Below are 27,502 nucleotides of genomic sequence, written 5' to 3'. Positions count from 1 at the left end.
CAAGGGGTCATTGCTTGGTAGAGTTGAGCTACAATGTGACTGGAACCCAAGACCTCAAGGATATTCCTTGAGACCCCAAGCCACCCAAGCTATCCTTTGGGAAAAAATAAGTGCTATATTTGAAAAGAAAATACATATGGTTGCTATTTTGCTAATTTTACTAAATGTTTTTGTCACATTTGCAACTACCGCCCCAATGGACAAAATGACTCTTCATCAAATTATATGCTATCGACTAGATCCAAGGTGCCAGCGTTCCAGCTCCATATATGTTTTAAAAATAATCTTTGAACATCTGTTAATATTTTTATTGAAAAGTTGACATAATAGAATCTGAAATAACGTGACAATTAACGTCTTAATTTTATTCTAAAGTCAACTTCTTCTGTTGTCAAGAGCATTTGTTTCTTTATTATCTATCCAATTTGGTCTTAATCACCTTTTAAAAACGATAATTTCTTCCACGTTTTCTCTCTTTCCAGACTTAATATAGACAAGGTTTAACTTGTTAGATATACATGATCTTCAACAAGACATATGTTCAAATAACCACCTTCTCACATGTTGGAGTACTCAAAAAAAATTATCATACATGATTCTACGTTAATTGTCATGTCGTTTCAGATTCTGTCTCATCAACTTTCTATTTATAATATTAATGGATGTGGTTTATCACAAGACAATGATAATATATTGAAAATTTTTAAAAGATAGAGATACTTTTTTAAATAAATGATAAAGTTGTGGAGTATCTTTAATAATTTAGCCAAATTTATTTTATGATGCAATCACATCATACGTGGACGGGCTTCTTCTTGGGACCATGGTGCCCATGCGATATCTTTATGACAAATAACGTTTTGTAGCATCATTGCTTCTCTGGAAGATAAATGCAGGAATCAATAACCTATAAAACACACATGTTTTTCACAATCTCATTATTTGTTTATCATTTAAATAGATCAAGCCAACTAATTTATAATTAGCTAGGCTCCACATCTTTAATGCACTACCAGAGGTATATTACTTTTTTCTTTGGAGACCCAGCACTCTATAGAGCGAGTGGGGAACTGTTCTGTGGACTAAAGGATAAGGAATATAAGATTACGAATTCTTTTATTAAAAGACAGAGTAGGGACCATTTCTTTTTGTTAAAAAGAATGTACCTATTGTTCTTAATTAATGAATAGTTTGAGAGGTTTGGGGTCTTAAAGAACAACTTTGAGATCTTGGGTTCAAGACACATGGAATGCAACTTCCGTCAAGCGATCACTCATTGTATATATATGGATATGAAGACAATGCGGCCGCCTACATCTAAAGATTTATCCTTTCAAAAACTACTGGGAACCAAGCCTAAAACTACTAGCGATCTTATCCTCAAGAAACTCACTAGTTTATAAAATGCAAAGAAAAAATGGCAACTCTTTTTTTACGATATGTAAGTAAGAAACTGACTCTTCTCAATGAGACAAGACGAACTTCAACTTCAACTTCTTTTTCTTTCTTCTTCTCTCTTTTAAACTATTAAATATCTAAATTTATATGAGTCTTTTTTTTTCTGTGTTCTTCTTTCTATCTTTTCCTTTATCTGTTGTCACGTTTCCACCGCCATTTTCTATGGAGGGTTTCATTTGTCTACTATTAACATGAAAACCAAAACCCTTAATATGAAAGTTTTTTTTTTTTAATAAATTTGTTGTATGTCTCGTGTAATAATACATTTATAGTAATATTTAAAAAAATATCCTAGTAAGTAGTATGAAATAATAGTAGTAGGGTTGAGAAGAGATCTGTTTTAGAACCCTACTGCAATTTTTCATACTACTTACTATTCTAGCAGTGGCAGTCCGTACTTTTTTTTTTATTGATACGACACAAGGCACAATTACCCGACGAAATAACTTATAATTCAAAAATATATATTTATATATGGACAAAATAGCTCTTCATGGATTAAATCTAACGTGCCACGTGTCCTAGCTTCATTTTAGAGTTTGATCACTTATCTTGGACCTTTTCTTTTATATTGTTTTTTCTTAAACTATTTCTAAAAAATATACTCTCTACCAAACTATTTTCAAGAAGAACTGAAGGTATACTTAAGGTTTTCTTGTGCGGTCGCTTGCCTCCGAGGCTCTTGGGAGAGATCATGGATCACGTCGCGCAAATCGCGACTGCCTCTTGCGACTTCTCACTCGACCTTAGGTAGTTTCACCCTAGGGCGTTGATCATCTCGATGGCGACCTTGACATTCTTGATCAACCACGTTCCTCCTCGAGAGAATCTACACTTGGTTTCTTGGTGGAGTTCCGATCAGAACCCCACCGATGGATCGGGGGCATGTCGTCCCTCTGTGGAGTGAGGTGCACCGACTCTTTGCCATTCCTGGGTCCTTCGAGACTAAGGAAGCGAACACTTCGCCTCCTCTCTCAACTGCATCCAACCAAGCTTTCACTTTTTGGCCATTTCGGTAATGACGATAGCCATATTTGATTGTTCATCACCATACCATCACTATTGCGTAGAAAAATAGAAAGAAAGAGAGAGAGAAAGGAAGACAACGAGGGGAGAAGGAGGAGAGAGAAGAAGAAGGGAAGAAGGAAAAAAACGATTAATCGCACTGCATTATCTTTTTTACTTATTAGATGGATAATAAATATTTAAAAAATTAAATGTAATAAATATTTTAAAAATTAAATGTAACACCACAATTTTAAATATTTTATTTCTAAAAATCATATAAAATTTTATTTCTTTTTTCAAAGGAAAACAAAATGAAAGAAAAAAAACTAGAAACAAGAACATCAATGATGAACTCCATGTTTTTATAAATTGTATCCTAAAATAATGATATGAAATTATATATAATTTTACTTGTTTTGTACACGAATTCTTTTTTCATGTTTATTGATTTATGAGGCTTTCTAATTAAAGTGTTTTCAACGTTTTAATTATTTTAGTTAATGGGTCTACTATTAATTATGGATATGGAAATTATATATTTATCTTAGTTTTCTTCAACTATTTTTATTTTAGGAAAGGCTCCTTAGAAATAATTCCGTTCTAATGATGAATTTTTTTTAGTGGAAATTAAAACTGGTTTCAATTTACTAAAAATATCTCAATTAATGTCATTTTGATTCACATGAAAATGATATAAAATTTTTAGTGGTTTTTTTTTCTCTCTGAGCTAGATATTTTTAGGTGGGGGAATCAAACCCATGGAATTTTAGCTTAGGATTGGCAAATTTTAGTAGCTTTTTTTTAATATATATTAATTTATATGAGTTTCATGAATAACACTTGATTTGACTGATTATTTTGTGCTAATTGTTTCGTACAAGATTCGAATATAAAATCAAATTACATGAAATTCATTCAGTAATGAACGTAAATTTTAATTTAAAAAATTGCAAGTTAAAAATTGATATATTTATTTAGGGAAGAATATATTGTGGTATAGGGAAGGGATAAGTATAACCACATAATCGAGCATAATTTAGATTTTAGATAAATCATTACAAAACTATAGTAGCTCAAAAAAGTTGCAAAATATAACAAAAATAAAAAAAATGTAAGCTGTCAGGTTATGTAGTTTAATATGGGGTTTTTTTTTCACAATAACACGTGGGGATGTAGTTTAATAGGTTATTACTATCATTATAATTAATTAATACATTTAGGATATCATCGATTTAGGTCAATCCCTATGAGTCAATGATTATGTTACGTCCAAGTAGAGAGCTCTACATGACGAATGAGAACTTACGCCATATATATAGAGTCCTAAGACTATATTAAGCATCGTTAAGATAAATACTTAGAATTGAATGGTTCTATACTAATAAAGTGCAATTTTCTTTTTGGTGGTTTAACCCTAACAACTCCAAAATTAAACCTTTTCTTGATTCAAGAAAAATCTACTCAAAAATATGTATAAACAAAATACTACTTATTTTGTTCCATCTTATATTCATTATCTAATATACTTTATAATTACCCATCACACCAAAATAAAAATGAAAAAACATAACAAAAGCTTTAAGAAATAATTATTATAAATAAATTAGGGTTATTTTAAGGAAAAAAAAAAGAAGTTGATGATAGAAAAAGGTTGTGATCGATCTGATCTTACAAATGTTTAGAATAAATAGTAGAGTGATAACTAAAAATCCAGAATCCAAGGCCCTAAAATCTCATTCTTCAAAGACTATATCCTCAAGTAACTGACACTCAAATTGGAAACCCTTCTTAATTTACTTCCCTTTTTCATATAAATTAAAGCCAAAACCGCATTAAAATTCAGACACAGACACAGAAAGAGAGAGAGAGGGGTGATTTTGTGTGTAATAAGATATGAAGCTGCACGAGAATCTACTTATATTTGTGTTGGTTATTTGGCTGGTGGCTTCATTAATGATCCAGGGCTCAGACCACCATGAAAGGAAGGTAACCAAAGATCACGGTATTGATACATTAGGGTTTCGATTATGTTTTCGCTCCTTAACAGTGAAGATCAAGTCTTGTCCTTGCCACTGTTAAAAATTAACAACTCATTTATTTTGGTAAAAAGTCTATGTTTTTGCATTTCACTCTTTTATTTCTCATTATCTTTTGGGGTTTGTCTTTGCCATATATGTTTTCAGCCTTATATCGTGTATATGGGAGAGCTGCCGCTCGGATCTCGGTCCACGGTGGCGGATCACCACCACAGCTTGCTTTTGGACGCCATTGGAGAGTAATATGCATATATCTAACCTCTACTACTTCTATATGATATCTTATATACCATGAACAATTTCTATCTAATATTATTGTATCCTCATTATTTTGGTTCTCATTCAGCATGGTTAATTAGTTTTTACTGTCTTAACAACTTCTGTCTATTTTTTTATCTTGTAGGTGATTTGTTGATAGGATTTGGTTTCTTATTCTTTTTGGTTAATCGACAGTTATAGAATTTTTTTGCTAGTTTATTACAAATTTAACTAACATGTCTTCTACGCAAGACACATGCATATGTCTCACTTTTTTTTTATTTTCCAAAATCAAATGTCATTGGCTTACACATGCATGTCATTTTATAGATGTCATACAAAGATCTTTCAGTAAAAGTTTTAGATATCGATGGAAATATCGATAAAATGTCAATGTTGATGATACTTCGAGAAATGTTGTAAAAAATAAAATATTCATAAAAAATATTTGAATTAACAAATAACCATTTCACAATTTCTAAACAAGTTAAAAATAATTAATATTAACATTATGTCTATATTAATGATATTTTTCATGTTTTGTCCTTTTTTTTTTTTTTTTTGCAATACTATAGAAATGTCGAGTTTTCTCTCATGTCGATGTCGAACTCATGGATGCGCAAAAATGTCGATAGAAATTTAATACCTCATTTATAGTACGGCATTATCCAAATATATATATGTGTGTTTCTGTAGTACCAATGCAGTATAGGTAAGGTTCCGGATCTGAGTTATTTGACTTCTAGTTGTAATGTGCAAAACTAGAACTATGATAATGTATGATATGCACCTGCCATGCATGCCTTTAATTTAAAATGTTTGACTAAAAAAAATGATAGTATTTGGTCAAAATTATAATGAGTGGGAGTAAGTATTTTTTATTGTTTACATTTTTATTTTCAATGATAAAAAATAACTAGAAAAACTCAAGTGTGTTTACTGTTTAGATGAATCATTTAATTAATTAGCTTTCTTAAAATGTGATTACTTCAAAGAGACATCTCAAAAAGTTGAATGTCTATACTCATTAAATTCTTAAGTTATGTAAATCTAGATGAAACGTTACACAATCCAAACTTATAGAATTAATTTATATTTTTTTTGCTTGAGTCGAAAAAGTTTGTAAGCTAAATACAGAGAATTGGCAGTGAAAAGACAGCGAGAGAGTCGAAAATCCACAGCTACGGAAAGAGCTTCAATGGGTTCGCGGCCAGACTGTTGCCTCACGAAGCCGACAAGATCTCAAGTATATATTAATTTGTTCGACACGTCGTTTGTTTGATCGTCCATAATAATAATACATACGTGCACATGCAGAACGTGAGGATGTGGTTTCGGTGTTCCGGAGCAGAAAGCAAAGAATTGTAACGACAAGATCCTGGGACTTTTTGGGACTCAATAAACGCTCTAAACGTAACCCTTCCCTTGAGGCTAATCTCATTGTCGCTGTTTTGGATACAGGTCAGTTATCTAAATTTTAAAAACACAATAAGATCGATAGATCAAGAGACTAAACAAGGTTTATAAATACATGAACTGCGACCTCTCTTTGTTAAGAATGAATAAACCACCTCTCAACTCAAAATCTTGTGTACTTAGAAAATTACAACATGACCCAACAAATGAAAATCATAATTGCAGGAGTTCGCACAGACTTTCTACTGTAATATCATGTTAAAAATGAATAAACCATCCTTCAACTCAAAAACTTAAATCGATAGATTGAATAAATTTAATTCATGCATGAAGTATGATTTAAGGGGCAATTGGTTTTGATGTTAGGGATTTGGATAAATAGTCCTAGCTTCAGTGACAAAGGGTACGGGCCCCCTCCCGCCAAATGGAAGGGCAAATGCGTAACTGGCGCCAACTTCAGCGCCTGCAACAACAAAGTGATAGGCGCGGCATACTTCGATCTGGACGACCAAAACCCAGCTGCGGCGAGGAGCGTGGCGGACACGGAGGGCCATGGGTCCCACACCGCGTCCACGGTGGCGGGGTCTGCGGTGGAGGGTGCCAGCCTGTACGGGCTGGCCAGAGGGACGGCTCGGGGCGGGGTGCCATCGGCTCGGATCGCGGTCTACAAAGTGTGCTGGAGTATCTTTTGCAGCGAGATGGACGTGCTGGCCGGGTTCGACCAGGCCATCGCGGACGGCGTGGATTTGATTTCCGTCTCCATCGGCTCCCCGCCGATGGACCTCTTCAGGGACAGCCAGGCCATTGGGGCTTTTCACGCCATGAAGAAGGGGATTTTGACCTCCTCCGCCGCCGGCAACTACGGCCCCCAGTTGTCCACCGTCGAGAATGTCGCGCCCTGGATCATGACCGTCGCTGCAACCGCCATTGATCGAAGATTCATCACCGTTCTCCAACTCGGTAATGGCAGCAAATTTACTGTAAGTCTCTCATCTCTCTAATCTAACACATACAGGTTCCATTAGATAGCATCTTAAATATATTGAAAATTAAATTACATCAATTTTGGTAGGGATTCTCCATCAACACTTTCTCGGGGGGCAAACAAATGCAGCCTCTAACCAGCGGGGCCAAGGCTGCCAACGCTACCGCCGGATCCAACCGAGGAAACGCAAGGTAATGAACATCATCATTCCAAAATGGGGTTTCCTTTTTTATTTCAAATCAAAACTGAAATTCATGGCATGGCAGTGCTTGTGATGCCGAAGCTCTTAGCCAGAGCAAAGTGAAGGGAAGGATTGTGTATTGCCTTGGAAATTACGCAGACCCCAACATCAAATCCTTGGGAGGCGTTGGAGTCATTCAACTTCTTCAACCACAAACTGATTATTCCTCTATCCTCGTTCTCCCCGGGGCTGCCATCCCTTCTATCTCTGGCAAATCTGTTGATCTCTATATCAACTCCACCAAGTACACGCCTTTTTTACTACCAAAATTACTGCTCTTTTTGTGTACTGTAGTGTCGTGTCGCCTGTTTTTGAATTTATTGATTAATTCAGGAATCCTAGAGCTGTCATCTATAAGAGTAGAACTATAAAAATCACTGCTCCTTTTGTTGCCTCTTTCTCATCTAGAGGGCCGCAGTCAATCACCCGCAACATTCTCAAGGTATAAACACATGAAATTTTCTCTGATCTCTCTCTTTCTTTTGAAAAAGACTGAGTTTCTTCTATCTATCTATGGGGTAGCCTGATCTTGCTGCACCAGGGATAGACATCTTGGCTGCTTATACAGAATTGGCGAGCTTAACAGGGGACACGTCCGACAGTAGATATAGTTTATTCAAGGTAATGGCAGGTACATCCATGGCTTGTCCTCATGCCACCGCGGCTGCTGCCTATGTTAAGTCGTTCCACCCCGATTGGTCTCCTGCTGCTGTCAAGTCTGCTCTCATGACGACTGGTGAGTCTTTCGTATCGCCTTGTTTCTGTCTGCTAATGTGTTCTTCAAGCCTGATTGGTGGTTCTTCTGTGATGTGGATTGTAGCGACTCCAATGAAGATCAAATTCAAGGAAGCTGAGCTTGGCTCTGGAGCAGGACAAATAAATCCGACAAGGGCAGTGCATCCAGGCCTTGTTTATGATATTTCACTCAACTCCTACGTCTCTTTCCTCTGCAAACAAGGCTACAACAGCACAGCAATTGGCCTAATTGTTGGTAGCAAGAAGTATAACTGCTCCATGTTGAAGCCTGCACGAGGCACCGATGGACTTAACTACCCTACAATGCACCAACAGCTCTCCGATCCTAGTTCTGCCATTGACGCGGTCTTTTATCGGACAGTGACTAATGTCGGGTACGGAGCATCGTTGTACAGGGCAAATATAACATCCCCAGATGGCCTCTCTGTCAAAGTTTTCCCAGACACTCTTAATTTTGCTAAGTCACACGAAAGGAAGACATTTAAAGTTGTGGTGAAGGGAAATCCTATGCCAAAAGGAATACAGATTCTATCAGCTTTGCTTGAGTGGACCGATTCTAAACACATCGTTACAAGCAATATTCTCATCTGTAGGCAGTTATTGATGTAAGTTTTGATTTGGTCTTTGCCAGCAGTAACAGTGACATTTCAGACTAGATGATCAGTCACTAGAAGAGATGCAGTATTTGTTTTCAGTATCGGCGTCATAACTTATTTTCCTTGTACATAATGATTGATGAATTTGTTCTCTCATTCCTTTTTGTCCACAAAATTCTGCTTCGTTTTCTTAATTTACAGCATGGAGGGCTAGAATGAAAGATCAAGGAAATTTAATATTTTGTACCTCACTGGTGTCATTTTCATAATTTTGTAGCACAAAATCATGAACAAGTATTCAGTAAACATCTCCTTGGTAAATTACGCTCCAAAGATTCTACAGGTTTGCATAAACAGAGATTTCAGTATGTTTTTGTATTTACTAGATCTCAGGATATGATATAGCAGAAGGGTTGGATACATATTACAATGTCCAGAGGACTTGATTCAGAAAACAGCACTCACAAAAAAGAGAATGGACGGGAGATATCTATCTACATAGTACATGTATGACATAATATATCAAGCATGAAACAGAGAAAGCAGGGGAATATTACTTTACTTTCCAGAGGAACAATCCCGGTCGCCATTGCAGAATTCAGACGTGCAATTTACAACTGCTGATGCAGCATTTGAACCTTGTGTTGAGGGAACTTGTGGAGATAGGTTAACAAACTCTAACGCTTGAACTCTTAGCTCCACAGGATAGTCAGCTACACAACCGATTCTTGGACCTGCACCCGTTGTCCATTTGAGTGAGAGTTGATGCCCCAATTGATATGATTTTGCTGTTTTCTTGGAATTTATCCGGTGCAATATGGCAGTCGTAGGGACCTCGGATCTCGGACTTGGCAGACCCCCAGATAATGACCTTTGGTATTCTGCTTTGGTTTCGGTTTTGGAAACTTCGGCTAATTTGCTTGATGGTATATCATTCTCATCTTCCTCAAAGATTTCAGCTTTAGGAGATTCAAAGCTGGCTCCACCTTCACGGCCATAGCTTTCAGAATCTTCATTGGCCTTGTAGATCTGAAGACATTAAATAGAAAGGTGAAATGCTGGTCACACCCTGAATCATCTTTGTCATGTTTATGTCTGCGCCATTTTGGAATTCTCACTGTATCGAAAACCCTCGGAAATAGAAATACCTGAACTTGATTGAGATTTACTCCATTGACATGAAGGAAGGTTAAAAAACTGGCAAGACTGACGTCGGTTGGCCGATAATGTCCGCTGTATGCTGATATAGACTAAACAACAAAGTCATTAACATCAGCACACTGTGTTAAAGCCCTGATACTGACATTCTAAAAACTGAGTACGTTCGTATGTAAGAATGGAAGGAAGATAATTCACAACTCATGTCTCTACAGTACACGAGCACCACGAACAAATACGTGCATTCTCCCTACCTTGAGAACTCCTTCCTCGACCACCAGCCTTCCCGCTGCTAATGTTGCGCCCCCAGCCAAGAAGCTAGAGTGATGGAACATTCCCTTTTTCTTCTGTAAGACATTGACATGTTATTATCACCATTGCTAGAAAACAAAACTTAAAGGCAAAATGTGTGAAATTCTCACTTGACCAGCATAAAGTTTCTTGGCAGTGCACATCACAAATATCCACTTTGCTCCTTGAGAGCCTTTGTTTGTGTCCAACAAATTCCCAGATTGTTTGTGGATGATTCTGCCTTGGAGAATTATGTATTCATAATTTTCCCTCTCTTGCTGAAAACGACCTTGACAATTTGTTACTCAATCATAGTTGGAAAAAAGAAAAAGTAAATAATTATTTGAGTCGATCCTTTTTCAATAGGAAGAACTCTGATTTTATAATGAATGAAACCACTTACAGGTCCAAGATACACAATACATTGCTGCCGAAGTTTCGATCTCGGGCAATCCTTTAGTTCTAAATCCTTTCCGTCTCCTACATCCAGCCTGTAGAACAGAGTATTATATATCAGAGCAATTAATTAGCAAACCTTCTTTACAAAGCGAAACAAGAATCAAAAAATCAATAAACATTCTTACAGAAACATTTTTGCCTTAACTTGCGTGGTCACAAGCAAATTAACAATTATTGTTAGAACATCGTAAATTTTTTGGCGTAGAAATGGAAGGGAAACTATGTGATTGATCATGTAACATTCTTCAGACAACCAATTCGCACATGGAAGTGGGGATTAATCCCCACGAACTTTTGGTCGGAGATATATGTTTTAACTAGTTAAGCTATATTAACCAAGCGAAATCACACCATAGCAATTATAAACAAACAAAATAGAAAATAAAAAACAGAGTTTCAGACGGAACTTTTCAGCTATGGCTCTCGTCTGTATAGTTTAGAGCAGGAAAATTGATTTGGAAAGAAGATGAGAGATTCTTTGCTTTTAAACTCTCTCACCAATAAAAGAATGGCTGACCGGCATCGCCTTTACACCACTCTTCGTAGTACAGGTGCAAGTTATGACCATAGCGATGGCGTGGATCAATCTGCAAACCAAATTCGTCTTAGAAAGAACCCATTTACAGAGAGAATTTCGAAGTACTAAGAATCGGAATTCAATAATGGAGATATAAATTACGGCTTCGATCCAATGCTGAAATGCTAACTTCTGTGCTTTCCCATCTTTGGACAATCCCTTACCCACCTGCCAAAATGTCCAAATCTTACAGAGCCGAACGAAAAACAATGAGCAAACAAACAAACCCACATGAAATCGCATCGTTTTTAGATTCATACCTTGGAAGCATTCAACATAATCCGGCTCCATCGGGAAGAAGCAGTTTCAGGTTTCGAGAAATTGAAGAACGAAATCGTACTGTGATTCAGTCTCGCATAGTCTATAGCCCTCCACCTTCAATCCAACCAGCCCATCCCCATTTTAAATCGTGTCAATAGAAAAAAAGAACAAGACCGGAAGAGGGCAAAAGGGGGGTTACCAAAGTTCCTCTGCCACAACGGCGGAATCTGCCAATCTCCGGCGAGTGCGGTAACTCCTGTAGACCTTCTGCAGCTTCAAGGCAGCCGTCGGCTCCGTCAGTTGGTGGACGAGAGACGAGTTCACGGCGAAGGAAGGGAGAACGCCGCCGACGTCAGACGTGGAGGGCATTCCATTCCGATGGCAGGAGTGGAAATCCGCGGCGGAGGAATCCGGCATTTCAGTCCGGGCGGGGGAGAATGGCAGACCCATTTGGTTTAAGGAGTAGGAAAAGGGAGGAGTGGTGGGTGGGATGCGGTCAAAGGTTGTTGAGAAGCTCTGAGTTTGAACCTCCATTGAAATTGAGCTGCAGTCAAGGAATGAAACCCTGGATGTTGTGGACGTGAGAAAACAAATCTATTTGGAGAAGGAGAGGGTTCATACACCGCGTTTGCTCTGCATTCAATTCTAATTTCTAATGGGGCGCAACTGGCAAGGCAATGCAAATGCTATCTCTGTCTTCTCCATTCCATTATTTAAATCCCAAAATTTCACCTAACAAGTAACAACCTCTTCATAGTTCTTCATCAATCATCATACGTTATATAAATTATTCCTTAATTTAATTTAGTGCATTTTGATTTTACCACCATGCAAAACAAAACCAACCCTTGTGAAGGATGAGTAGTATTTTTCAATACATTAAAAAAAAAAAAAGAATAACCTTTTTTTAGTTGCTTCCTTCTGTGTAAACTACGCTATTAAATGTCGATCGACACATCAACATTTTCATGTATTGATTGTTTCGACATCGACATTTTCGTCATCTTACAAAAATAATCAGAAAAATAGAAAAAAATATCAACAGAATGTGACTGATATATACATATATTGATATTAATCATTAACTTATTTAAAAATAGAAAAATGTTTATTTATTAATTTAAATATTTTTTACGATTTTTTAATTTATGTAACTGTTATATAAATATTTATCGACATCGACATTTTATCGATATTTCAATTAATATTTTCATGAAATTAAAAAATATCGATATTTAAAACCTTGATGTAAATATATATATATATATATATATATATATATATATATATATATTTGAGTTCTTAGAGGAATATTATAATGGTAAAAAGAAATGAGGTTAGAGATTGATATGATTAAAATGGAAATTAAAAGGGCAAAAAGAGAGAGGGAAAAACAATATCCACAGAAAATGGGAGGGAAAGCAATTAAAGAAGTGGAACCAAGTGTTGCACTATGAGAGCACAAAGTGTCTTTTCCAAGGCGACTGATTTATATTTAATTATTATATGGTGTGGTCCGTTGGTCTTTCCCATATTCTTTCTCTTTTTCTTCTATTTATTTAGTCTCTATACTTTACAATGCTTCCGCTATATTAACGACTTGTAATTGTATGTCCATTATGAATCGATGATATTAATTTATTATATGGTGTCAAGTGATCTAATTTCAAATGAGCAAAACTAATAGAGTGGGTTTGAGGAATAAATTTTAATTCACCCGCATGTCAAAAATTAATCTACCTAATATATTTGAGTTATCATGTTGCAAATCACATAATTCCTAATCAAATTTAAGTTAAATTATTAGATTTAGCAACAAAATACTCATTTAGAGTTAAAAGTTTAAAGACGTAATTGATTTTAAAGAACAAAGACAAACTATTTTGAGAAGAGGTAATAATGAGGAAAAAGAAAAGCATGCATGCGTAGGGTTTGATGAATGATTGAGTCCAAAAGGGAGCTTTTGAGGCAAGTTTGGTGAGTGGTGGAGTACTCACTGCCTCACTTGGCTGTCCCAAATATGGGCTGTTTTGTTTTAGCACACCACACCCCATGCCCCCTCACCCACCACAAACCCAACACACCATACACCCATCACACCCCTTTCTATTCTCGCTAATGTATATTTCGTACATGTAAATTTTTACCGACCTAAATTAAAACTACGTTCAAACTACAAAATACCTGAGATTAAATTGAAATTTTCGAGTTAATTTACTATAAGAACAAAAAGAAGCAAATCACCAAAACAGAATAAAACAAAACGTCTTTGTATCGTAGATTCCACTGTCTTGAAAGCAAATTCGATACGACTTTGATGCAAATCATATTTTTGTCCATTGTTCCCCAAGGTTAACACAACATCTGAATCACATTAGGTCTATCTTTACCTAATTTGTTATATGCACCAAAGATTGTATTTTTGAAGATGTGTTGTTTTAGAAAAATAATGAATGAGACAAAACGTCGGAGAGGTTAAAGGAAAAAATGCGATTATTTAATTTATTATAAAGCAAGAAATCCAAAACCAATAAAATAATATGTCATAAAGTCATTCCAAAAGGTCAACCATCTGTTCTTACGTCACCCTAGGGTTTATGTTAGCATATAATACAAAATTTTAATTTCACACTTTATGGGTTGGGAACACTTACTTTTAAAAGTGTTTTCTTAGTCAGAGTTCTTCTATTACAATAATCTGAAACACCCAGAAAATGGGTTTAGAAAACTTAAATTAAATGAAACAGGGTCGCTAATTTTCCTCCTTTTATTCTATAAGAAAATATCTATGAGTGTTCAGGTCAACTTTATACCACCAATAAACTACTCATAATGGTTGAGAAAACATCAAAATTATTGTATATAACCGGTAAAAATGTACTCTTCATAGTACTACAAAGTCATGATCGATTGTGTTATTTTAATTAATTGAAATTTTTTATATATTCTAATGAAAGCAACACTTGGATTATAAATAAATTAATGGTTGAATAATTGAAATCTTTTATATATTCTGAAAGCAACACCTCAATTTTAAATAAATTAATTGTTGAAAATCCAAGGAGCTATAAAGGAAGACAAGACATTATTTATGCTATTTAGGTGATTTAACTAAAAGTAAATATATTGTTATATGTCAATTAAAAACTTACCCAATGAATTATTATGGTCATATCAATAGCCTTTCTAACAAATTTTGGCTCATTTCAATTCTTGGATCATATCACGTGGAATTGTTTTTCTTTTTTTCAAAAAGGCCATGTGGAATTGTTTAATACTCATATATATGTAAATATGTGTTATATTATTATTTGTGGAGATAAGTAAAATTTCTGTCTCTTTCAATTATCTACTGTACGTTGAACTTTTTAATTTTTATTTTGTTCCTAGGTAAGTGAATCATTTAATTTAAATTCTACATTTGAATTAGTATCGTAAATTAAACTTTACACACTTGAACAAAAGATGTAGTTAGTACAATGGATTAGTTAAATTTCTTTTTATTAACAAAAAAAACGTGCAATTAGATCTTTGCACTCTTGTGATTGAACAATGAGAATATATATATTTACATATATTTACACGTATTGTTTATTCCAATTGTGTTGGATGCTTTTAATTAGTTTGATTTGTACATTTTGTTGTTAAACAGGAATATTTTTACGTGCTTAATTTTGTGACGAAGTTCGAGTATTTTCGTAATTGGATTGAGAATAATTATGTGACATGAATTAAGTGCTTTATTAATTGAATTTTTGTACATTAACATAAGCAAAAGTCAAGGTATTATTTATCATTCCAAATATTATACATTTTCAATATTCTGCACATCCTCTCATCAAAAGAAAACAAAATAATTTTGTATTATTTATTAGTTGGTTTAGATCAAATTTCTAATTTAGTTTTGATGAGGTATTAAATGTAGCGCTAATTCAAATTTAATGTTTAATTTGATAAAATTAAAAGTTTAAAATTAAAAAAAAAAGATGACTTTGTCTTTCTAAAATACATTTTTAAAAGAAATGATTTTGATTTTAAAAATAATAATCAATTAAAAATTAGAAACTCCTCGAGACAAAAATAGTATTTCAGCCATAAGAAACTATTTGATTTTCCAACAATTTCTCTGAAAATTCTAATGGACATTCAACAATCATAAACTGTAGACACTTTTACTTTTATCCAACCGACATATCATTGTAGGTATTTGTACGTGACAACTAATAAACAAACATGTACTCATAAAAATAAATAAATCAATCAATTGCCCATATTAATAATTAATCAAAAATCAATTCTCTTTTTTTTTTCTTTCTTTTATGAATGAAAAAATCTTTCGTTTATATTTTATTATTGACAAATGGTCGCTGGGTGTCGGGCTCTCGGACAAAAAAGCTGGGGACCCTCAAATAATTTCTTTTTCTTTTTTTTTAGTACAACCAATTAATTTCTTTCTATATTATATCATTACGTAAACTACGGTTTAAAGAAATTAAAAAAAAAAAGGTGCATATTAAGGGAAAACAAAAACAATTTTTGTCCAAATATTTGAAAATCGATGAGTTCGCAAAATTAGTACAAAAAACATAATAGTTATTTGTAAAATTATCAACTATATTTTAATTTTACAAAAAATAGCAAAATTTGGAGACCAACGGTTCTAGAATAAAGAAAAAGTTAGCAGACCATCAAGCCTCTCTCATTTTGACATACCTCGTAGCCAAACCCATTTAATTTCTGAATATATCGTTAATATACCTTATACTTATACTATTTAGTGTCCGATATATTATTGATATAACTCAAAGTTATACAACTTAGTCTCATGTATATTATTGATATACCTCAAAGTCATACTACTTATTCTCTGCTTTATTATTTAATATATCTTATTTAATTACTGATATATTATTGACACTCTAATATATTATTGATATATCTTGTTTGATTACTAATATATATGTGTGCTTGTATACCATTGATATATTTGATTTGATATATTATTGATAGACTTGATTTGATATATCATCGATAGACATGATTTTATATACAATTGATATACATGATTTGAATGTTGATATATTTGTTATAAATACCGATATACCAATGATACACTAACAATAAATTTTTGTTTGGAATTATGGGTTGAAAGTTTGGATTTACCCAAAATTATAAATTTTAAAGAACATCATACAAACTTTTTCCCTAACTCAAATGTAATTGTTCAAAAAATTATCTTTTGGACATATTTTATCATTTGGAATTAAGAAATGTCATTCACAATTTGCGGGTACATTTGGTTAGGAGGATATCTAATAAAAGCTACAACCTTTAACATTCATTGAATACCCTGAATTTTATGAAATTTACCGAGGAAAGAAAATAATTTCTCACCTTAGGAACACATGCTTTGAAGTATCGTGAATAAATTGATAGAGGAGATATCATAACAACTTTCAGCATTGAAAACGATGAAATCATGGCAAAAATTACCAATATGATGTACCTTAATGTACTTCAAATTGGGTATATCAAGTATTTAATAATTTATATAAGGAGTATGTCAATTATAACTAATATACCTCATGTAATTCATACAAGGTATATTAGTTATGATGTAATCAATTATAACTAAATATATCTAGTATGTAATACATCGAGTTATATTAGATATTCTTTGATGTACGTATAAGATATGTAAAGTACACATCATTGATATACTAAATGATATGATATTAATAATAAAGGTATAAAGTATGAAGTATATCACTTAACTAAACTACTCATATACATCATACGAATGTTGATATATCAATGAAATATACTTGAGAATCTAAAAAAAAGGTAAATTTGAAATAAAAAAAAATTGAAAATCAAATTTTAAAAATTTATTTAATACAACGAAAGTCGAACACAATGACGCATAGAACCCTAATATAATTTAACCTTTTAGTGTTTTAATTTATTTTTTAAAGTTAGCTAAATTTCAAATATGTTTTTCGAAAAAATAAAAATCTAAACATAAAACATATACGTTTAATATTTGAAAACATAAATTCAAAATCAAAGCCCCTATTGATTTAAGATATTCATGAAGATACGATCATTAAAATTAAAAGAAAAAATCAGCAAAAAAATTCATTATGCAAACATGTATTTATTTACAAAATCTTTTAGATTTGTTTTTCCATTTTTTCAACGTAGAAGATAAGAGATAATTAGTTTATAAAGAAGGAAAAAGGATCTCATATTATATTTTCAAAAAAGAAAGGATCTCATATTATTCTTTGCCATTAATATTTCGAGAAATTAAAATTTTCAAACAACGATTTACGCGGGAATCCAAACTTCTATTACTAGCAAAATTGCTCCAAATTTACGCCTTCTGTAACTCCAATCTTGCGATTTCTTCATCACATTCCGCGGCTTCAATTCTTCTTCTGGTGGAAGATCAAAAACTTCCGTCTCAGGTATGTTCTTCCATCTCCCCTGATTCTTACGATTCTAATCGTTCTCGATTTAATAGATTTCTTGAACGTTTAACGTTTGATTCGAGCTTTTTTTTCTTTTGGGAGACTTGCAGAGATGAAGATTGTTGCGGCGTATTTACTTGCTGTTTTGGGCGGAAATAATAGCCCTTCTGTTGATCATATTAAGGCCATCCTCGGCTCTGGTATTCTCTTTTCCTTTACTCTACTTTTAACATTTTCTGCAGATCTGCGATTTTGGTTCCTTCTCATGATTATATCTATTGTTTTTTGTTCTTTCCTCTGAGTATTATTTTGTCTTTAATTTCTGTTTCGTTAATCAGCCATGTGACTTTTTGGTCATTTTAGGGTTATCTTGTCATTGCTATTTGACACTGGAAAATCGATTTTAGTTTGTAATATACATGTGATTAGAAGTATTTCTATAGATTTCAGAAGAAATCGTTCGTTAATATCGAAAACATTGATCATTTAAGAAGTCGATAATTTCAAAGGCTATAGAAAAGGAAGAGAGAAGTAAACAAGCTTTGTTACAGAGTTAAAGATCACATTAACATTCACCTAAAATCTTAATCTGTTAAAATTTTGGAAGATGATTCAATTTCTATCAGTATACTCTGAGGAGTTTTATTTATTGGCCAATACTTGAATTTATACGACTCTATATGTCTTCGAGTCAATGGATTTCTGCCTTTGAGTTGCATTGTTCCCCCATATATGTATCTTGCATTATTAATGTATCCAAGTTATTCTAAACCCATATCTCTATTGGTAAGATTAATTCGATTTTAATTTCTATACAGGACTTAACTTAAATACTCCATCTGACTTGTACTTTTGTTAAACATTAAAGCAATTGGGTTGGTTTAGTCTGTCCTTTGCATGCGCTTCATCTGATAGATTTGTTCAAACAACCTCTGAAGAAGTTGAATTGTTAATGGCGTGCAGTTGGAGTTGAGGTTGAAGATGACAGGATTGAGCTGCTTCTTTCCCAAGTTAAGGGCACAGATTTAGCAGAGATTGTTGCCTGTGGAAGGGAGAAGATGGCATCAATTCCTTGTGCCGGTGCTGCAATTGCTGTGGGCGCACCAACTGCAGCCGGTGGTGCTGCTCCTGCTGTTGCCTCTGTTGCTGCCGAGCCTGAGAAGAAAGAGGACAAGAAGGAAGTTGTTGAGGAGTCTGATGAAGTATATTTTCTTGAAATCTTGCAACAAATTTACATTAATTAATTATTTCAATTGCCTTTTGAAACTTGTTTCTGACCAAGTTGCTTCTGATTTCTTTTTTGGATGCAGGACATGTGCTTCAGTCTTTTTGATTGAGGAATTTGACATCCCTTACACTCACAGTATTTACTTTCATTTTCCCTTTAGATATCGAAGTTTGATTCATTTAAACTGCTATCTTTATAGTTGGTCTTTTTACTAGCTAGACATGAAACAATTTATGCAGTGAATTTATATTCTTTCTTGTGTTTTAGATTTTGTAGGACTCTTATACCATCAAATTGTTACCTTCTTTCCTAGTGTGTTGCTTTGATAGTACTGCTTTTTTTTCTTTTTCTTTTCTTTTTTTTTTTTTTGATGTGTGGTCCGAAAAAAAATATTTTTTTAAGTAAAACCTACTTTTTTTTTTTTTCAAATGCGTTTGAAAGAAATACTAGTAATTATTTACTTTATTTTTATTATCTAATCAAGAAAAGAAGTTTGAAGATTAAAGGAAACGTTCTAAAAAGTAAAGATCATAGATGTTAGGTAAGAATGTGAATTATATCATTTTTTCATTAAAATAATTATCATGACCCAAAATATATTTTAAACTAAATTTTATTTTGATCAATAATTGATGATTTTACCTTTCTTAAATAAGTTATAAGTTATAATACTTACCCTTGTATTAGTAATTATATATATATTTATAATATTTTCACGATATTAAAAGAAAATATGAACAAATCCTGTGTGTCTTTCTAGGGAAAAAATTCTTTCAATCGAGGTCAAATCTTTAGGCCTTGTGGACTGTAGCAGGATAGATATAATATAGCAAAGGAAAAACCTGTGTATAAAAACATATACCCCCTTGATTACAAAAGACTAATCCATGAATTTATTGAAATTGCATAAAATTGAGTGCTTATAGGCATATATTTTCTTACATATAGATCTATCGTAAGCAGTTAAAAGGAAACCAAGTATCTGTGTTGAATCACATGGATACGTTCAAACATATTTCTAATATGTGTCTGTTTTTTCTTTTTCCAAATTTTGGACACAAGCCCCTTGAAAGAAACTTTATTTTTAGTTCAAAAGAAACCTAAAATGAAATGAACAAAACTCAACCCATCAAACACTTAAAAACTACTAAGAAATTGAAATAAAAAAGAAGTTAAACTCTTTTTTATATATATTAAAACCCTAATATTAACCGATTGCAGAGATACTATGCTGCAGCGAAGACTAATTAGGTTTTGGTATTTTATTTAGAAGTATTATTATGTCCCAAAAAAATAAAAATAATAAAAAGAACAATATATCCTCAACATTTTTGCGTCGTCCTACATTTTTTAAAATTAGCATGTCACTCGATGTTATTACTATTTAGGAAGTTACATCTAACGTCAATTATAAATCGTTATTAAATCTTTTATCTTATGTTTTCAACGTAGATTCGTACTTAATTGCAGACACCTAATTAAGTTTTATCCGATTAAAAGGAGTAAAGTAGATACTTTATGACATTGTTATTGTTATTACCGGCGAGCGGAAGGCGAAGGCAATGGCAATGGCGCATCATATCGAAGCAGTTGTTAACTGCAAAATATTTATGAGAGAGAGAGGTGAACAAATCCCAGTGTGACGCGTATTGGGAAATGGAAATCATACGGAAGCTGCTCTCCTCAGTCCTCTCACGAGTTTTTTTTCCGTTTATGAACCGAATCCTTTCCTGCTTACAGACCAGCGATTTCTCCCTCTTATAATCACCAGCCCACTCATTTCTTCTGCGTTTTCAACTTCCCCTCTTCCAAGGCCAAGGAGTTTTTCGCTCTCTTCCCATTTCCCTCCCTTTCATTCTTCGTTGCTCCTCTTTGTGGTGATTCAGCTATCTTTGCAGAAGAAGATGAAGGTGGTTGCTGCTTATTTGCTCGCTGTTTTGGGCGGAAACACCAGCCCTACTGCTCGTGATATTAGGACCATTCTCGCCTCTGGTTTGTTTTCTCTTTCGTTCCCTGTTTTTAGTTGTTCTGTGGGTTTCGTGGCGCTTTTACCTCGCGTTGATAAACTGGTTTAAATGCCTTGGAAACCCTATGGATCTGAAATCAAGTAAGAAGAAACGGATCGGAGCTGTGTTTCATGGGTCTAAGAGCATTTATTTAGCCCCGTGTTTGGTTTTAGCAACCTTTGCCCTAATGGTCAAGTCGGGGATATGGTTCAAAACTTCAAACCCATATGCAATCTATTATAATGCTGAAATATTGTGAATATTATGGGTTTTCTTACCACTAAACTTTGGAAGGTTTGATAGTTGTTTTGTGAGATTTTAAGTTGGTAGTGTGTTATGAAAAGCTTTGCATATTTACGTAATTTTATAATTTATTTTACAAATTTAGATGATCCTAAACCTAAATAATAGAACAATAAACCTGATGCTATCGATGGATATTTAGAACGATGGTTGAGTGCTTAACTAGAATGTTTGAACTTTTATCTATCTTTCTTGTTTAGAGATTGGGAGAGTCTTCATATTTGTTTGTATTGAAAAGAAAAAATGTTACAACTTTTGTTTACATATTTATGTTTTTATTTGAATATTGGATAGAGAGTAAATTTTTATAGTGAAATATATTTTAGACTTACCCTTAAAAGCACAAGCATTATTGCCTTTCTTAGAATAAAATAAAATAAAATAAAATGCTAAATTATTTAATTAATTTTTTACAAACAATCTTGTTTTGGTTTTGATTGTCTTTTTGTTTTAATATTTTTACACCAACACTGTATAATTTATCTCTTGAATTATTGTATTGTTCAATATTTTTTTAACATTGTTTTTCATATGAATATATCATTAACTAAACAAAAATTTTACCTCAAAGTAATTGAAATGTGGGGAAAAAAAGTAAAAAGATATATGTCAATAAATGTGTCCTTCCAATTTACTTGTCAATTTTTTTATAAAAATGATTTATCAATTTATTCATGTGTTGGTATCTGTACTTATTTGACAAAAATTTACCAAAAAACAAACATTTTTTGTTTTCAAATGGTATAAATCTAAACCGACCAATTCTTGTGTCTGTATATGTACTTTTTGACAAAATTGACCAATCCACAAACATTTTTTTGTTTTTGTTTTTAAATGTTATAAATCTAAACAGACCAATATTAGTTAACTAGAATTGACGGAATTTTCCCCTTTGTGTGAAAACTTGTCTTTAACTTGTTCAATGCGTAACTATCTAAAACCATACATCCAAAGGCAGCCCTTTTGGTTTGTGATTGCTTGGTTTAGTTTGTGTCTGAATTTTCATGGTTCATCAGCTCCGAACTTTTGAAATATGCCTGAATGGCAATTATTAATGTGCGCACAGTTGGAGCTGAAGCTGAAGATGAAAAGATTGAGCTGCTCCTTTCTCAAGTTAAGGGTAAGGATATAGCAGAGGTTGTTGCCTGCGGGAGGGAGAAGATGGCATCTCTACCTGCCCGCGGTGTCGTTGCAGCTGCTGTTGGTGTGCTCACTGCCGGTGGGGGCGATGCTTCCGCTGCCACGGCTGCTCTGGCTGCAGCTGAGGCTAAGAAAGAGGAGAAGAAGGAAGATGTTGAGGATTCTGATGATGTAAATACATCCCCTTCGTAACTTTGGATTTGTTGTTTGAGTACCAATTTTATCATTTGTTTTGTGACCCCCTTTTTCTTTTTCCTGTTTTGCAGGACATTTGCTTTACTCTGTTTGATGAGTAAGGAATTGGGTTCCTGAAATCTTCTTCTCTTGGAGATTATTAGGCTTCTATAGATAAAGATATGCAACTTTACTCTGCTTTTAGACATGGGTGTTGAAATTATCAGACTACTTTCTTTCTTGGATTGATGATCTTTTGCATGGAGAACAGGAACATGCTTTATCATTTGACCTTCTCTGCTCACTAATTGGTATAGTTTTGCTATTTCTCTTGTTTTTGTCCCCATTTTCTCCTTTTGTTGGACTCAACTTATGGACAATTTCACTTGAGAACAATACCCAAAAATGCGTCAAACCCTAAACTAGGGCCTTTTAAACCTTTTTTTCATGGATTAGAGTCCTTTTCTTTAGGGAGCTCCCTCTTTATGGACTGTTTTTTGTATGCCCTTCAGATGGTCCTTTTTTGTAGTTCTCCTATCTTTTTCATTATTCTCAATCAAAGTATTGTTTCGTATAAAAAAAAACATTTTTTAGCTTAATTCAATCCAACAGGCACAATTTAAAGCATCTCTCCTTCATTGGAATTTTCACTTTTAAGTCTCAAAATCCTTAATCTACCTCTTTTTACTTTAGATCTATTTATTATCTTTTGAGAATTACATCTTCAATTAGTGATTTGGTCTTTGTTTTTCCCAATCAGAATAAACATGTGGATCTACTCTAATGATAATTGTGTTGGTGAGATTTTTGCCCTAAGATTAGATTCTTGACCAATGAAAATTATTGGGTAGGAATTGCTTTATCCCAAAGGGGAAAAAAGTAATTGTATGATATAGTTCAAGGATGCCTTTGAACAAATATACACTTGGTTACAACCTAAACCACTATAAATATTTGGTGTCTTTTGTACCTTCTCAAGCTTTTAAAATTTCTAAACTTTGCTTTTAGAATTTAGGTTATATCAAATAATTTGTTCTTTTTTAAAATAATAATCATTTTCGTTCGGATTCATTGCTTTATCTTTATTCAATAATTGTTTTTTAACAATAATCTACAACCATTTTATACGTCTCCATAGCTCAAACGATACTTTATACTAAACCTATGATAAAATTAGTTTTTGGTTTCAGCTAAATTTTCCAAGAATGTACATCAAGTGCACCCAATTACAGAAACCGCCAAATGGCATATTGAAACCAAAGTAATGAGAATCCATATTGTAGATTAAATATCCAGTTTAAGCACTTTAATTTATTCAGTAAATGGTGAATCAAAGAAGTTTTCAAACCTTGGATGCAAAGGAGAGACCTTCCTTTGCAAGCAGATCTGAGTTCTCAACTGATGGCTGAATCCTTGCAACCTTGGCAATGTCCTTGTTTTCTTCAGGACTACCACTTTCTAAGAACGCTCCCACAACCTTCCCATCTTTAATCCAATATGATCCAAACTTGTGACTCGCAGATTCAGGACTACTATCGCCAAACAATACAGCGTCGCCCACATTATCCCCGTAGAACTGCCACGACAAATCGAAGGATCGAGAGTAGAAGTATGGAAGGTAGTCATACTCCTCAATGGTTTTGCCCTCTTCACTTGCCTTGATGGCCTACAACAAAAAGGATAAAGGTTTTAAACTAAGAGTATTCAGTCGAGAGAGAGAGAGAGGAAGATAAAATTCTCCCACCTTTACAGCTTGCTCGGCTGATTTCCGAGCATGGTCGACATGTTCAACTCTTCTCAATTCATTGTAAAGCTTCAAAGGAAAAGTAGCCACATCTCCCACAGCATATACATCAGGAACACTCGTCTTGAAGAATCCATCAGTCTACAAGAAAAGGTAAAAACAGCTAAATAGACGAGTAATGAGCTTTCTTGAAAAGTTTTTAACTTGTAATTGCACTTGTTAATAGTCACCTTAATGCCTCCTTTTTCTTCTTCAACTTGGCCCTTGAATAAGGTTGTCAATGGCCGTCCGCCAACACCAACAACAACAATGTCAGCTTCTAAAACCCTGCCATCTTTAAGTTTCACTTCCTTAACCTGAATAACATTCCATGGCGTGCATAGCTTCAGCATAGAAAAAGTCTCTAACTAGGTCGGAGTTGTATGATGGTGTGCTCTTAAAGTCTTACCTCTCCATTAGCATCAACAGTAAATCCTACAGCGACCGTTCCTTTAATGATTGTGATTCCTTTTTTGGCATAATAACCTTCATAGAAAGCAGCTATTCCAGGAGTGAACAGCCGAGGCACTGCAAGAATAGAGGTTACATTTCCATGGGAATTTAAAGCAAGAGGAAGACCAGAACTAGGAACTGTATGAACTCTACTTACTGCACCATGGTTCAGGATAAACCATGCTGACATCAAAGTTGTTTATTCTCAAGGCTGCACCGAGCTCAAGGCCTATGTATCCTCCTCCAACAACAACCACTTTCCCGTTTTTCTTTGCTTTGATTGCTTCAACAAGCTGATCAGCATCATCGATTTCTCTCAAATAGAAAATGTTTTTGGCATCAGCTCCTTGTACTCCAAAGTCCGACAATTTTATAACCTGAAACATGCAAGTGAAATAAAGTATAACGTAATGGTGGAGCAGATGATCCAGTATGTACTAACACGCAAAAGAAGGATGAACCCTCACAGTGGAACCAGTAGCAATAATCAAAATCTGATACTTAAAAATTTCCCCAGAAGCACTTCTGAGAATCTTGGCGGAAAGATTTGCTTCAACAATTTCTGTACTGAGAATCAACTCAATCCCTGCCAGTAATTGATTAGGAAGTCATTAGATTACTTCTGAGTGAAGGAATCAACAATGAAATGATGAAAGAGGAAGTAACCTCACCTTTTTCCTTGTACCACTCTGGAAGCAGCCTCTCCCCTCCACTTCCTACACATACATGGAAACCTGGTAATCTAGCAGGTGCTACAAAACCAAATAACTATGAGATGAAAACATACAGAATACCATTTCTATTAAACCGAATATTGAGGTGGAAGCAAGAACATTGGCTTATAATTTAAAGTTCAGCCAAAGGCAACTTACACTCGGGAAAAAGATAGGCTTTGCTAAGTGCTGGACGTTCATAAGGAGCAACCTGATAGTTGGTTGAACAGAAAGTTAATGCCAAATGGCCATGAAACAGTATAAACAATTCCCTTTTAAAAGGTAAAATGAGGAAGTGTTTACCAAGGGTTCATTAAAAAAAGCAATAGGAAATCATTTCCAAGAAGTGATATTTGAAACTGTACAAGTCTTGCACAAACGTCTTGCACAAACATGAGTCAAACAGGGAAGTGATTACGTACCGCCTCCTTGGATATAATTGCCAGTTCTCCCGCATTGAGTCCCTGTTTTACGAATTCCCTAGCCGCATATCCCTGTATTGCCAAAAAGATCCCTAAGAAGCCAAATAAATGACGAGCTGTATAAAGACGATCATATTGTATGGAGGAATTTCTCACAAATCAGAGGGGTGATCGGTTAGATTCGATTTATTTTATGGAATTTAAGAAATGAATTGGTTTTTATTTTTTGGAGAATAGGAACCAACCCAACTGGTTCAGTTTGGTTCTTCCTACTCTGTAATTTTATTTTTCAATTGTTCTCCTCTCCAACACTTCTTACCGCTAACATAAAAAAGTGAATAGAACTAATTCAGTTTAATTAAAAATCCAATTTAAAAAATAAAAATAATACAAAATTCCGCATGCAAATCAAAAGGTAAATATTTTTCTAGAAATTTCTTTAACTTCACTCTAGACTTAATATAATACCATGGACGGTGCAGTACTTCAAAAACTTTTAGTATGCTTATTATTCTATAATGGACATAAAGAAATTAAAAAAAAATGAATTGTACATTCAAGTCTACAACGCATCTAAACGTAAAAGGGACTTCCAAGTTTGAACACCGAATCTAATGTTATTTACAAAATTGATTCCATCGGGAAAAGGATGGAGAATGAGACATCCAAGATCTCGGTAATTAAGCAGATGCATCAACGAAATGTTTGAACAGAAAAGGAAAAATGGAAAAATCTGAGAATTAGATGCGTTCTTCACATGCTGAAATTTCGCAGAATTGGTCCTAACAAGCGCACATTTCTGAGAGAAGAGATTAGAAAGAGAAGGAGAACGGAGGGAGAAACTTACAGCGGCAACGCCACCGCCGATAACCACATACTTGAAGCTCTTATCCGCCATGGCCAAATCAAGAAACGAGTTCGTCCAATTTTGTGCTGTGACTGTGAGGGAGCGGGTGTTAGGTGAGGAATTTGAGGCGAGTCGGGTCCTTATTGGCCCGATCAAACCGAAGCCTGAATTTTCCAATTTGACGTGGCGCTTCCTCTGCCCTTCATCGACACTCACTGCACAAATCGCCCCAACGCCGCTTCTTCTTTTTCAGCTTTAGGATAAGACTTGGAAAAAACAGGTCACCATTTACCAGCCAACAGTTACCATTTTTAAGCCTGCTAAATTTTTGGCTCAATTTTTTAAATGGTTTTTTTTCTTCTTTTTTTGGATATCGTTTCGTTTGAATGAAAAGTTGCGCCGAACATCAACTCCTAAGGTAGTATAATTACTATTTTGCAAAAATAGTAAAAACTTTTAA

The 27,502-nt window shown here is 34.1% G+C and overlaps 5 protein-coding genes across 6 annotated transcripts; 3 read left to right on the top strand and 2 right to left on the bottom strand.

The window, feature by feature from the left end:
- Positions 1 to 4,326: 4,326 nt before the first annotated feature.
- On the top strand, positions 4,327 to 8,910 carry LOC111013614 (subtilisin-like protease SBT4.15). Its single transcript, XM_022288089.2, has 10 exons — positions 4,327 to 4,452; positions 4,650 to 4,741; positions 5,909 to 6,006; positions 6,078 to 6,221; positions 6,543 to 7,156; positions 7,249 to 7,352; positions 7,428 to 7,646; positions 7,736 to 7,844; positions 7,925 to 8,138; positions 8,223 to 8,910. Exons 1-10 carry the CDS (start codon positions 4,360 to 4,362, stop codon positions 8,765 to 8,767), a joined length of 2,232 nt encoding a protein of 743 aa, XP_022143781.1. The 5' UTR covers positions 4,327 to 4,359; the 3' UTR covers positions 8,768 to 8,910.
- Positions 8,911 to 9,098: 188 nt separating this feature from the next.
- LOC111013615 (IQ domain-containing protein IQM3) lies at positions 9,099 to 12,236 on the bottom strand. Its single transcript, XM_022288090.2, has 9 exons — positions 11,700 to 12,236; positions 11,500 to 11,614; positions 11,342 to 11,407; positions 11,161 to 11,249; positions 10,607 to 10,694; positions 10,335 to 10,481; positions 10,167 to 10,259; positions 9,903 to 10,004; positions 9,099 to 9,783 (listed from the first exon to the last, which is right to left on the bottom strand). The coding sequence occupies exons 1-9, from the start codon at positions 12,032 to 12,034 to the stop codon at positions 9,313 to 9,315; spliced, it is 1,506 nt and encodes a 501-aa protein (XP_022143782.1). The 5' UTR covers positions 12,035 to 12,236; the 3' UTR covers positions 9,099 to 9,312.
- A 5,567-nt stretch (positions 12,237 to 17,803) lies between these two features.
- On the top strand, positions 17,804 to 19,513 carry LOC111013606 (large ribosomal subunit protein P2B). Of its 2 annotated transcripts, none has more exons than XM_022288082.2 (4): positions 17,804 to 17,970; positions 18,076 to 18,173; positions 18,937 to 19,175; positions 19,284 to 19,513. In XM_022288082.2, the coding sequence occupies exons 2-4, from the start codon at positions 18,086 to 18,088 to the stop codon at positions 19,308 to 19,310; spliced, it is 354 nt and encodes a 117-aa protein (XP_022143774.1). In that variant the 5' UTR covers positions 17,804 to 17,970; positions 18,076 to 18,085; the 3' UTR covers positions 19,311 to 19,513. The 2 variants fall into 2 exon arrangements, with proteins under 2 accessions (XP_022143774.1, XP_022143771.1); XM_022288079.2 differs by having other exon boundaries at positions 17,808 to 17,970; positions 18,084 to 18,173.
- A 1,257-nt stretch (positions 19,514 to 20,770) lies between these two features.
- LOC111013605 (large ribosomal subunit protein P2) lies at positions 20,771 to 23,149 on the top strand. Its single transcript, XM_022288078.2, has 3 exons — positions 20,771 to 21,193; positions 22,577 to 22,821; positions 22,917 to 23,149. Exons 1-3 carry the CDS (start codon positions 21,106 to 21,108, stop codon positions 22,944 to 22,946), a joined length of 363 nt encoding a protein of 120 aa, XP_022143770.1. The 5' UTR covers positions 20,771 to 21,105; the 3' UTR covers positions 22,947 to 23,149.
- Positions 23,150 to 24,050: 901 nt separating this feature from the next.
- Positions 24,051 to 27,260, bottom strand: LOC111013604 (monodehydroascorbate reductase, seedling isozyme). The gene is made up of 10 exons (XM_022288077.2): positions 27,043 to 27,260; positions 26,196 to 26,267; positions 25,933 to 25,984; positions 25,732 to 25,812; positions 25,528 to 25,646; positions 25,218 to 25,437; positions 25,017 to 25,135; positions 24,799 to 24,924; positions 24,569 to 24,709; positions 24,051 to 24,490 (listed from the first exon to the last, which is right to left on the bottom strand). The coding sequence occupies exons 1-10, from the start codon at positions 27,091 to 27,093 to the stop codon at positions 24,167 to 24,169; spliced, it is 1,305 nt and encodes a 434-aa protein (XP_022143769.1). The 5' UTR covers positions 27,094 to 27,260; the 3' UTR covers positions 24,051 to 24,166.
- Between the last annotated feature and the right edge of the window lie 242 nt (positions 27,261 to 27,502).

The sequence above is a fragment of the Momordica charantia genome (genome assembly GCF_013281855.1).
Source record: "Momordica charantia cultivar OHB3-1 chromosome 1 unlocalized genomic scaffold, Mcharantia_2.0 BLBB01000001.1, whole genome shotgun sequence".
Classification (NCBI taxonomy): Eukaryota; Viridiplantae; Streptophyta; class Magnoliopsida; order Cucurbitales; family Cucurbitaceae; genus Momordica; species Momordica charantia.
This window is presented reverse-complemented; position numbering and strand designations above follow the sequence as displayed.